Genomic DNA, 13,215 nt, shown 5'->3' on the forward strand with positions numbered 1-13,215 from the left:
TCTACCAGCGTTTGACCTTTGACAAATCACAAGGAGGAACCAGACACATCACTGACCCTCTGTAAATAATTCTCTCTTTATCAGTAAAACAGGAGTAGCAATACCTATCTCTAAGAGTTGTGTCAAGATAGTGACATATGGAGTGCCTCCCCAGCACCTGGTAACAAATAGCCACACTGCACATGGCTAAATCCACATAACACACTTCAGATTGTCCCTGACACACAACCAACACTCAATAAAGTTTAGCTGTTAATACTGTCAGTACTGCTATTAACACTGAAGCATCATGTTGGCGGCTGCTGTTTGTACATGGTCCCCACCTCCACAGGAAGCAGGAGACAGAAGGGAGAAAGAAGTAATATTTAATGAGTACACATGATGTGTTGTCATTTCTTAATTATCACTCAGTTTCTAGGAGAATGATCCATGCCAATACAGTGAGAGATTCTAAGCATCCTATCCCACATCAGCTTGCTGATGGATGGGTGCCAAGTCCCATTCAAGCTGGCTAAGGCATAGGTCAACAGCCAAGGTGAAGCCCTCCCATTCCTCCCCAACCCCCAGTAAATGCCTTTGGTCATCCTTTCCCAGTGCCTGTTCTGTTGGCTCAACCTCCTACTGAAATGTCTCTGCCCCACTCTGTTATTATTAACAATCGTGCCTTTCCATGTGCCTGGCCCTGTGCTGGTTGCTGTCATGAGAACTATCTCATCCAATCCTCACTGTAGCCATAGAGAGGGCATTATTATCCAACTTATAAGTGAGGAAGCTAATGTTCATTGTCTTAGTCCATTCTCATGTTGTTATAAAGAAATACTGGAGACTGGGCTGTTTATAAAGAAAAGAGATTTCATTGACTCATGGTTCTGAGGGCAGTACAGGAAGCATGGCAGCATCTGCTTGGATTCTTGGGAGGCTTCAGGAAACTTACGATCATGGCAGAAGACAAAGTGGAAGCAGGCACGTCTTACATGGTGGGAGCAGGAGCAAGAGAGACAGTGGGAGAGGTGCTACACACTTTTAAACAACCACAACTCACTGTCATGACAATAGCACCAAGGGGATGGTGCTAAACCATTCAGGAGAAACCACCCCCATGATCCAATCACCTCCTACCAGGCCCCACCTCCCACACTGGGGATTACAATTCGACATGAGATTTGGGCGGGAACACAGATCCAAACCCTATCATTCACCCAGGGCAGCATTCTCCTGTCTGCATGGCCAGCAAGAGGCAGACTAAGGACTGGATCTCAAGTCTCTCTTCTCTGTCCTTTGCTACCTCCCTCTCCCTCTTGCATGCATATGGATAGCATATTCTCTTCACTAGTTATAAAATAGCCGCAGATTTTTACTTCACTTAGTCTAGCTTTCCCCTCCAGGTTTTTGTATTTCTCTTTACTGCTGCATAAGATTGCCAGCATAGAATATTGAGAAGCCCCCTGCCAACAGACACATACAGAAACGTCCTAGTGGCCCTGCTTTGCAGTCTGTGCATGGGTACCTCTGGATCAGAGCCATTTCTATGCTGTTTTTTAAAATATCCCAGCTGACATTTTATGCTTTGTTTTATTTGAGGGCTGGGGAATAATTCAAGAGCAGCACCGGGTTTTATAGCCCTGCATACATACTTTCCATCAAAGTGTCATTTTGCCCAACTCTGAAATTATGGGCCTGTCCTCAGAAAACATCGTCACTGCCTTCCCATCCATGCAATGCTCCTGATGCCCTTTCTGAACGTTCAAACCCATTTTCAACAGGATGACGCGCTGGAGCTGAGATACGACCAATGTGAAAAATAGAGCTGGAGGAAACGGTCCTGAAACCGGCTAAACTAAAGGCTCTGCTAAGATGCTTTACCCATAAAATGCTATTCTTATTAAATCCCAAGTGATTCAGATTCTCCATCTCCTCCACGTAGCTTTGCAGGCGTCTGCCCAGCAGTCTCCTGTGAAAGAGACTTAATTTGCTAAAGGCTCAAGAATCTGCCAGTCTGCCTCTGAGTTCTCCCTAGCTCCTTTTGAAAGAGCAATGACAGTCCCGTCACTGTGACTTATTTCAGCACTTCTTCCACACTGCACTGGGACTGTGTGAAGTGCTGAACAAATGTCATCTCATTGTACACTCAGCAACAGTGAGATGGCTGTTGCTGTTCCCATTTCCCAAATGAGGAAAACAAGGCTGAGAGTAAGTGGCCCAAGATCACATAGCTAGAGAATTAGTTTTCTATTGTCGTGCAACTAATTACCACTAACTTAACAACTTAAAATAACTCACATTGATTTTCCTTCCATTTCTGTGGCCCAGGAGTCCAGGTGGGCTTAACTGGATCATCTGCATAGGATCTCATAAAACTACAGTCCACATGCCCACCAGGCTGCACTCCTTTCTGGAACATGAGGTGGGGTCCTCTCCCAGGCTCTTGTGGTTGTTGGCAGATTTCAGCTCTTGTGGCTGCAGGACTGAGGTCCCATTTTCTTGCTACATGTAGGCCAGCGGTCACTCTTCCTCCCAGGGACACCTACATTCCCCGCCGTGTGGCTGGCTCCCACATGGCGGCTCATGTCTTGAGCTCTCACTCCAGTCTGCCAAGACAGAGTCATATAATGTAACGTAAACCCGGGACTGCCATCCCACCAACTTTGCCCTGTAACATAACCGAATTAAGGGGTGACACCCATCACCTTTGTCAGCGTCCATGACTAGAACCACGTCACAGGCCAGTTCATTTATTCTCTCATCCTCCTACTTCCTCATCTGCAAAATGAGAACTTGCTCACTAGATGGTGCACAGCTGGCCTTTTCTTGCTATTCAGATGTCAACCCAATGTCACCTCTTCTTAAAGGTCTTCCTGACCATCTACCAAAACTAGGGTCCCTCTATTAGTCTTTTTTCTAGACTCTGGTTTGCCTTCTTCACCTGCCACAACTTACAATCCTGCCATTGATTCATGTGCCTTCTGGCCTGCCTCTCCTCCTAGAATGCAAGCTCCATTCGGTTGGGTCTGTCTTGTTCATGACGTGTCCTTCATGACCGCAAAAGGGACACCCCATAAATGCTTGAGATTCCACTCCGTGCTAAGAGCCAGCACAGAAGCAATGTGTGTTATGTATCAGGTATTTAATCCACACAGCAAAGGAAACTGAGGCAGAGGCAGGGATCCTGCAGATAGTCAAAAGTGAGGCTGGAGTTGGAACCCAGACTGTCTAGCTCATGGGCTGAACTCTCCCAAACAGAACAGCCCCTTTCCTTGGCTCTGTGGGGTCTAGGGACCAAGCTGGCCACATCTGTGCCCCATTCTGTTCTCAGGATATGAGACACTGTGCGCCGGTGCAATGTGGATGTGGGGGTTTGGCCAGGCGCTGGGCTTGTCCAAGGCCATGCTGTGGTTAGTGGGGCCCTAGCTGCCCTTTGAGGTTTGCCCTCCCCTCTATCAGCTCTCCTTCCACCGTGCCAGCTGTGTTAGCTTCCGGGGACTGCCACAGCAAATTACTGCAAAATTGGTGGCTTAAAACAATACAAATTTATTCTCTCATAATTCCGGCCAGTAGTCCAAAATCAAAGTGGAGTCATGGCTGTGCTTCCTCTGGAGGTTCAGGAGAGAATCTGCGCCTGGCCTGTTCCAGCTCTAGGTGGCCCCAGGCGTTTCTGGTTCATGGCTGCATCACTCCAGTCTCTGCTTCCATCTCCCCATGGCCTTCTTCTGTCCTGTGTCTGCATCCAAATCCCTCCCCCTACTTTCCTCCCATAAAGTCTTTAGAGTCCTCCCTAAATCCAGGATGATTCATCTTGAGATCCTCTGCAAAGACTCCATTTCCATATAGGGTCCCATTCTGAAGTTCTGGGTGGACATGAATTTTGAAGGGACACCATTCAACCCACTACGCCAGATCACGTCTTCTTGGGTGTGTCATCCCACCCTCACCTCACCTGTGTCCTGACTCTAACTCTATCTTTAGGCTGTGGCCCTTGTAGGCATTTCGTAGCTCACATTCCCTGGGCCACAGCCACCTCCTCCCTGGTCCCCACACCACACATTAAATCATCTCAGTCCCGGTGATACCTTAAGAGGTAAGCTTGAACATTTGCTGCTGTGTTTTCATTCTTGACACGTATTTTATTATCTCTTTTCTCACCTTTTGTTGAGAAACCCTGCTGGGAGCCACCCTGGGCAGGGACCAAGCATTTGCTGACTTCATCCACAAGCACTTGACTCTAGGTCTTCTGCCTTTTGTTTTAATTTTGTAAGTTCTCAAGTTCATCCCTCCCATGTGGCTCCCTGCGGGTCTCTGCAGTAATCTCTTTGTTCACAGTGGAGGCTTTGTGACCTCGGCAGCAGGGGCCCACGTACTCAGTGCTCCTCGGTACTCATGGGCTTGAAAAGTCACAATGAAAATAAAAATTTAAATGTACAGGTTGAGCACTTCTTTCATCCCCAAACCCATAGACATTGCATTGCATTACTACAAATTACCATAGTGTGTTTTCGGGTAGAATTAATATTTGATAAACTCAGGAGCAGTTGCTCTTTATTTTGAAGAAAGCTATCATTAGTCTCAGTAGATTTGACATTCGTTATAAATGAGTGAAAATTTATTTATTTGTAAAATCTATGGTTTTAATGCAGAGCTTCACCAAGTGTGTACGCATCAATAATAAGTAAGCTGGGGTTGAACTTGTTCTTCTCTCACTTTCATTCCTCCATCCTTATACTCAGTGGTGTTTCACGTGTGTCTACCACTGTGTCGGGCACTGTGCTAGGTACAGGCATGTGGACGTAAAGAAAGCAAAGCCTCAGCCTTCAAAATGTTTCACTTTGAATTGAGAGGCCTTTTGCTATAATGGTGATGTAGAGCAGAACTTTCCAGAAACTCCTCAGCCCAGATTTTGCCCCATGTGGATCAGTATGTTACCCTTAAAAGAGGTCAGTAAACTTTCTCCATAAAGGGCCAGATAATCGACACTTTAGGCTTTGACAACCACTTTAATCTCTGTTGCATGTTTCTCTGTGTGTGCGTGGGTGTGCGTATGTGTATATGTTGTTTTGTTTTTACAGTGCTTTAAAGATGTTAAAGTGATTCCTACCTCCCAGGCCATACAAAAACTGGCCCAGGGCTGGATTTGGCCAAGAGCCGTAGTTTGCCCATCTCTGACCACGACAACTTCCAAACCCTCATTGAGCTCGAGTGGATGCCATGACACCTGCAGGGAGCCCTGGTGGGATGGCTCAACTACCTCAGGGTGGGCAGGTGCCTCCCCTTGCTCGTGCTGATCACATGCTCAGTGAGCAGGCACTGCTGTTACCATTACAGCTGGAGCTGAGAGGCTAAAAATTAAGAATATTCAGAAAAAAAATATTCAAACAATCCACTTGCACTTCCAGGAAAGAGAAGAGACGATAAGAATACAGGTGTCCCATTATCTTACCAATTACTCTCCCGCTCCCTGTCTGAGGCTTCAGGTCAGGGAGAGGTGAGCAGCCTGGGTGTTCCAGCATTTGTCCTGATGTGGTGCTTGTCGATGTGCTCATCTGTGGGCTCAGGAACCACGTTGCCAGCTTCTTTGTTTTCTTTTACAGAGACATCAAGCCAGACAATATCCTGCTGGATGAACACGGTAAGCCTGCTATGAATCCTTTACAGGGACTCTCAGTGGAAAGTTTGAGGCACTGGGAAATGGTACGGGGGTGGGGGTTGCGTCTTGCTGAGTTGGACATTAGCATTGGCTAGAAACCTTCTCTTGTTTCAATCCTGGTGGATGAACATCTGTGTAAATTTCTGCTCCATGTCCTGTCGTGGTAAGTTGAATCAAAGTTATTTAAAGCGTTTGCATCTGAAGTCATTGCTGTTCATATCCCCATGTGAGGAGGACAGGGCCGCCGAGAGGATGAGCATGGGGTCCCGGGGTTCCAACCCCAGCTCCCTCACCTATGAACGTGTGGCTTCAGAAGTCACCCACCTCTCTGAGCCTCAATGTAATTTTCTGTAAAATGGGGAAAAGGCACCTCCCATGCAGGGTGGTCATGGGGATGAAATGAGAGTACACACTCATTTCTAGCAAGCAGAGCGTAATACTTGATAATCCACTAAGCATTTACTCATCTATCAGCTATGTCAGGCTACTCAAAATTTCCTTTATGTGCACACAGATCTTCTAGGCATCTTCTCAAACTGATTTAGTAAGTCTGAGATGGTACTAGACTCTGCAAATTCCAGAGTCTGCAAAGCTCGCAGGTGGCTGATGCTGCTGGTCCATGGACCACACTTTGAATAGCAAAGCACCAAGTCAATGGCTCTCCAACTCTGGCCTTACCAGAATTACCTGGGGGACCTGGTAAAAATCAGAGGTCAGGCCCAGTCCTGCTTCAGCAAGCCTGGGCTCCTGTGTTCTGGATCAGAATTCTGGGGATGAGATGCCCAGCAAAGTTTAAGAACCATGAGCCTAGGGCTCAGACCAAGAATGCTCAGTGGACTTGACAATCAATTGCAGCTGATGCCAACAAGAGCCTTACAGCCTTGAGAACTAAATTCACTGGCGTCGCTTCCGGGGCCCATCTGTCAGGGCCTAACATGGGGTTGTCTGGAGGGAGCAGGTGGAGATTCTTCTGAAGTAGGGATTCTCATCCCTGCTGAGGCCTTCAGGGATGAATGTGTCACGTTTTCTACGCAGCTCCCCTGCCCTCCTTCCCCACCCCTGCAGGCTGAGGTCATGGTTCTATCTCAGAGCTCCTCTTGAAACTTCCATGTGCCAGCAGCATAGCTTGGGGCATCCTAACCTCATAGTATGCATCCCTATGTACAGGAGTGGCGGATGGGACCATTTGCATCTCTGCATCAGATGCTGGAACCAGACTAAGTGCTTTGGGGGCAGTAGGATTGAACTCACTGTGCTCCTGAATGGAAGGTCAGCAGTGGCCCCAAGATGCCTGGGGCATGGACAGAGCTGAGGATCCAAATCAAGGCTGGAAACGAAGCAAAAGCAATGTCTCCAGTTTGTATCTAAAAGTCAGGATCTTCAGATGTGGCACTCAGCTGAGCCCCCAGGCAGCTGAATGTCCTTGGGCCAGTCTCTGTGCCTCCGTGTCTCAGCCTTCCAGCAGTGAGGCAGAAGCAATTGACCCACCTTGCAGGGTGGTGAAAGTCTCATCTTGGGTGGTCAGCCACCCATCACAGTATGCGAGTGCTCAGCAAGGGATAGATAACTCACCATCTTCCTGTCCCCTTTCTCTGCTCAGGCCCAGGCAAGGTCAAATCACAGAAGCAGGGTAAAGAGGAGGTGAGAAAACACAGAGTCTGGTTCTGCTTGGCTGTCTGGAAAGCAGGGGTCTGGAAGGCTGGGTTCTGGGCAGCGTCCTCAAGGCTCTATCCAACTGATTAAGAGAGACCACTAGGGGGAGACTTCCAGGCCCTGCAAAGCGGTTCAGAAGCAAAATTCAGGCAGAAACATTAATAGCAATAAGCCAGCCATTGCACTGATGAGGAAAAGTGACACAGAGTATGGGGGTAACCCAGGACTGCCTGGCTTCATAGTTCTGGCTCCATCCTCACAGACCTTGGCCACAGCTCCCCTGAAGCTGCTGCACAAAAGATACAGGCAGGTGGGCTGCTCCCAGGCAGCCTCCCCTAGGTTTTCTCTTTCCTGCCTTTTGGATTTCCATCCATCCCATTCCACCTCCCTTTCTGTGCCCATTCTGAGCCTCCACCTCAGCCTTCCCCACATTCTTTCTGCATCTTGTTCTGCCCCCTTGAGCTCCTCATCTTTTGCCACCCCCTGCTTGGCCTTCACAGAAGGCCCTGCCTTCTGGCTATGCAGCACCCCACACACTCCCGAAGTGCCCCTGCATCCAGTCTTCTCCCTCTCCAGCCTCCCATTTCATCGAAAAGTCTCTGCTAGCTGGTGGGACAGAGTGTTGAATATAATATTTCATGCTAAGAGGTGAATGGCTGATAACCCTTCCCCACTCCAACACTCAATGAGTGGCTTTGCAGGTGGTACAGAAAAGAAATTTAGGAGCAGGGAATTTCGCTCAGAAAAAGAAGAGTGTCCTTTCTGGGGAAAGAAGAGAAAGAGAGAAGTCTATACCCATGGCCCTCCTTTACCTGCTCTTCTGAGGGGAGCTGATTGTCTTTTTGAGCAGAACCTGAAGCTGGCCATTCTTGCCTTTGTCTTTCCCTCAGTAAACATCTCTTGAGCACCTGCTGTGTGCCAAGTTCTGGTTAACAGAATGATGAACAAGGCAAACAGGGTCCCAACGCTGGTGGGTTGCATGGTGTTGGGGAGAGTGTAGGGAAGCTCAGGAGAGGTCGAGGGCAGAGGGGAGAGGGAAAGGTGTGTGCCGGGGTTGTCTTAGAGGCAGCCCCATGACAGTGGGATCCTGAAGGCATGACAAGGCCAAACAGAGGAAGGTGCCTGGATGGACAGGTGGTAGAGATAGTGGGGCAGAACTGCAGGAACAAAAGGGAAATGGCTGTTTGAGGAATACAACAGCAGTTTATTTTGTAGGTTTATAACATTTAAAGTTATCTTATGCCTTCAAAACCTTCACTATGAAACATGACCTAGCCATAAGATGAGCAAGACAGTATGTGTTCCTAAATGAGTCCTAAGGGCACCCCATTTGTGCTGGCATCTACTTGCACCTTTTGTAAACTGCCTGACAAAACCTTTTACAAACCAATAACTGTGTATTGCTATTTCAAGAGTTCCATCATTGGTTGCATTGAATACTTAGAGAACAAGTTGGTCAGTTGTGTTTCAAATGAAATATAAACACAATTAAACAAATGCATTAATATTTTTTAATGATGTCCAAGATCTGCTAGTTACACAAAATCCAAGCATCTCTCACAAGCTTCTCTGCTCCCCTAGTGTCCGTCTTTCTTTCTGATCTTTCAGGGTTTTATGTCTTAGAATGGACGCTGTAATTCTGCTCTGAGATTTGAGGTCTCTGAGCCAGCTGCAAAAGCAGAGAGATACCATGCATTGAGGTAAAATAGAGTGAAAGAAGATACAGCATCTCAGAACAAGGCAGGGAAAAGAGCTGAGTGCATTTTAGGCTGAGGATCATGAGATCAAGACAATGGGGAATTTAAAGACATAGAGGGAAGGGGGAAGCAATTGTATTGATTTTCTATTGGTACAATAAAGCTGGGTAATGAACCACATAGCTTAAATGGCGTAAACAAAAAACATCCAGTTAGCTCACAGCATCCTGGGGTTGAGGGGCTCTAGGCTGGGCTTGGCTGACCTTGGCTGGGCTTGCTCCTAAGACCAAGGTTGGGTAGGCAGGACTGTTGATGTTGGCTAAACCCACTCCAGTGTCTGAGGCTCCACTGGCTGTCAGCCAATCCCCTCTGGCCTTGCCTGGCTGGCCGGGTGACTCAGCCCTACTCCTTGAGCTTATCCCCTACAAGTTCATCTGCATGGCCTGCTCATGGCCATAGCAGGAGCAAGAGCAGTAGAGCCCAGCCACTCAAGCCTCCACCTGTGTCGTGTTTGCCACAATGCAGGAGACAAAGCGAGTCACTTGGCCAAACCTAGAATCAGAGAGACTAGACACTGCAAAGACACATGGCAATGGGGTGATCCAGAGAGGGGTGAAGAATTGAGGCCATTAATGCAGTTGCCTACCATGAGGGTGATGGAAGACGCCAGTGGAAATGGAATGGATGGAGCCACATGCACAGGCCGGTGGGTTAGTGCTTTCCACACGGGAGGTGGACTTCCCCAAAGGTGGGCAAGGAGAGAAAAGTGAGAGATAGAAGGAAAGAGGCTATATTTTGCCCTTAAGTGCCACTGAGGGCCCTGGTTCAAAGGTCATTTATGATGACAATAAAGAATGTAGTCCTCGTCCTCTTTGGGAAGTGGTTCGTTTGTGGCACACCTGCCATGGCCAGGCATTGTGTCCAGTGACCACAGAAGGCAGAGTCCCTGTGGCCGAGGACTTCATGGTCTGGGGTGGCTGTTCTCTGTCCTGGTGGCACATCACCTGGGTCCCAAGACCTCACCTGGAGAAGCTCTCATTTGATTCCTTTTACAGGACAGAGTGCTGAGTAGTGGATCTTTTACAGTTCCCAGGTGGATCTAATCTGCAACCAAGGCTGTGGGAGGAGTGGAAATGTAAACAGTTGATGATGACCCGTTGGGGTCAAGGCCAAGACAGAGCAAGCATGGGGCTGTGGGGCAGCAGAAGGTCACTGAGGCCAGGAGAGTAGTGCAGGAGGGCTTCCTGGAGGAAGAGACATGTACATTGGATTCTGAAGCATGCTGGAGGTCAGTAGAGCCTTTGAGGGATGGCATTCCAGAGGTACACACTCATTTCTTGTGGCTATGGGATGGGTACAGTGGGGTTCAGAAACCTGACCTGGATCTTCAGCAGCTGGCAATGCAGCAGCCACGTGGTCAGAGTGGATTTGTTTTCTTTATTTAATATTGCATGTCTTGTATTTTCTGTATTCTGAAGCTTTGGCCTCTGGAGCCTTGCTAAGCTGATGGACTGCCCTGCCCAGAGCTGGCCAATCCTAGAGCTAGTAAACAACCTGCCCCAAGGCATGCTTTTCAGATGCCAACCAACCAATCCAGAGCCATACCCCCAACACTTCCTTTATCCGCTTTCCTAGGAATTTTGTGTTCCGGGCCCCTCCTCACCTCCCCTAGTTCCCCTAGGTACCACACAACTAGAGACAGCCCCTAAAACCCAGAGCCCACTGAAATTACTCAGACTAGTCAATCATAAGTCTGCTAACCTTGCCTCACCCATTCCTTCCCATGGAAACCACAATAAAAGCCCTGGCCCACATTTCCCCACTCCCCATCCTCCTGAGTGGCCCTGATGCTTCCCTGTCTCCCCTGCCCATGACATAGCCTGCCCCCTATTCTGGGAACTGTAACAAACTATCAGTCATCTCCTGATCTGGTGGCCTTATTGTACCTCAAATTTTCTATTAATACACTTTATCTTATAACACTCATTAACTGGACTCGTTTCAAAGAATTACCTTTCCATCTGTTACTAACATATTTGTTGATAAATGTGATGAGTGCTCCCCAAAATGGCCATGCCCAGCCATGTCGACACCCACCTTTCTCTTGTCAAAGCATTGTATGTGCTACCCTCAGCAGGCCAGGAGGAAGAGACTCCAGGGAATTAAAAAATTGGGCATGTACTGCTTATGAAGCATCAGATGTGGGGACTGTAGCAGTTGAGAAGGAAGGGAGAGGAAGCCACTCATACAAGTTGGAAGGCTGAGATGTTTCTGTTAAGCCTGAGGAGCCAGTGGTGGATGTCTTGGAACCATATGGGTCCCAAGACTGTAAGGATAAGCACGTAGTAATGCACTTTAAAGCTGTTCTGCGTGTCCTGAGGAAGATTGTAGTGAGATTCTTTCCAGCGAGCTGCCAGAAACAGGGTTTCTGCTGCAGCAGTGTGCCAGGGGAGGGTTATTAAAGTCCTAAAGACATGGTATGTGAGACACTGAGGACACCAGCAAATAGCGCCTGTATTTTCTAGGGCTACCATAACAAAGCCCCACAACTGACAGGCTTAAGCAACAAAAATGTATTGTCTCACGGTTCTGGAGGCTGGAAGTTCAGGATCACGGTGTCAGCATGGTCCTGCTTCCTCTGAAGTGGGTGGAAAAGGCTCTGCTCCAGGGCCCTCTTCTAGCTCTGGCAGCTTCTTGGCTTGTGGCAGCATAACTCTGCTCTTCACATGGCATTTTCCCTCTGTGTGTGTCACAGTCCAAATTTCTCCTTTTGATAAGGACACCCGTCATACTGAATTTGGGGCCTACCCCATTTCAATATGACTTCATCATAATGTGTGTATATAAGCAAGTATTAGTTATCCCTCAATCAACTGTAATATACTTGCATACAAATCAATCCCACATGAATGTCGACCAGTACTGAAAATCCTTAACATTACATAGTACATTCATTCATTCACTAGACATAGCACATTTCAGTCAAATCCACCCTCATCAACATGGATATCCCCTTCCATATTTTGGTCTCTTAATCTACCAACCTCCGAGAAATCATCCCACTCAGGCGTCTTACCCTCCTCGCTCCAGGCCCGTGACACTTGGGGGCATAATGACCTCATCATCTGCGATGACCGTATTTCCAGATAAGGCCACATTCTATGGTAATGGGAATTTGGACTTTGGTATGTGAATTTTGGAGGAAAAGCGACTCAATTAAATTCATAACACCTCTGTGTTCTCTGTATGTGATTTTTTTTTTTGAGATGGAGTCTCATTCTGTCACACAGGTTGGAGTGCAGTGGTGCTGTCTTGGCTCACTGCAAGCTCCATCTCCTGGGTTCACGCCATTCTTCAGCCTCAGCCTCCTGAGTAGATGGGACTACAGGTGCCCACCACCACACCTAGCTATGTTTTTGTATTTTTAGTAGAGACAGGGTTTCACCGTGTTAGCCAGGATGGTCTTGATCTCCTGACCTCGTGATCCACCCACCTCAGCCTCCCAAAGTGGGGATTTTCGCAAATAAGAAATAGGCTAGGATGTGTGTGAGACCTAATAAGGGCTTCCTAGCCCAGGACTCAGACAGAGGCAGATTCACCACCAAGATTCCCAACCCTGCCTGTGTGGAGTGAGGGACTGCCCAAGTCAGACCAAGAGCTTGGAGGACCAGGAGAGAGTTCCCATTCCTAGTAAGAGGAACCTGGGCAGACCCAAGCTAAGTAGGGCCAGTTTGCTCACCCTAAATTCACCCTTCACATCATCACTTCACCTCCCTTGGTGAAGGAGTTCTATGGTCTGAATGTTTGTGTCCCCACAAAATTCAAAGGTCAAAACTGTAATCCCCAAGGTGATGGTGTTAGGAGGTGGGGCTGTGTTAGTCCATTCTCACACTGCTATGAAGAACTAGCTGAGACTAGGTAATTTATGAAGAAAAGAGGTTTAATTGACTCACAATTCCACAAGTTGTTCAGGAGGCATGGCTGGGGAGGCCTCAGGAAACTTATAATCATGGCAGAAGGTGAAGGGGAAGCAAGCACATCTTCACATGGCTGGCAGGAGTCAGGGGAAGTGCTACACACTTTTATAAACAACCAGATCTTGTGCAACTAATTCATTATTATGAGAACAGCAAAAGGGAAATCCGCCCTCAGGATCCAATCACCTCCCACCAGGCCCCTGTTCCAACACTGGGGATTACAATTAGACATGAGATTTGGGCAGGAACA

General features: G+C 47.9%; 1 protein-coding gene across 3 annotated transcripts in view; it reads left to right on the top strand.

Moving 5' to 3' along the window:
* The window catches only part of STK32B (serine/threonine kinase 32B), a 431,273-nt gene that overhangs the window by 335,133 nt on the left and 82,925 nt on the right, over window positions 1–13,215 (top strand). For all 3 annotated transcript variants that reach the window (XM_030801295.1, XM_030801296.1, XM_030801297.1), the window contains exon 5: window positions 5,583–5,620. In XM_030801295.1, the coding sequence (XP_030657155.1) occupies window positions 5,583–5,620 (38 nt within the window). The remainder of the gene's footprint in view (window positions 1–5,582; window positions 5,621–13,215) is intronic.

The sequence above is a fragment of the Nomascus leucogenys genome, chromosome 20 (assembly GCF_006542625.1).
Source record: "Nomascus leucogenys isolate Asia chromosome 20, Asia_NLE_v1, whole genome shotgun sequence".
Lineage (NCBI taxonomy): Eukaryota > Metazoa > Chordata > Mammalia > Primates > Hylobatidae > Nomascus > Nomascus leucogenys.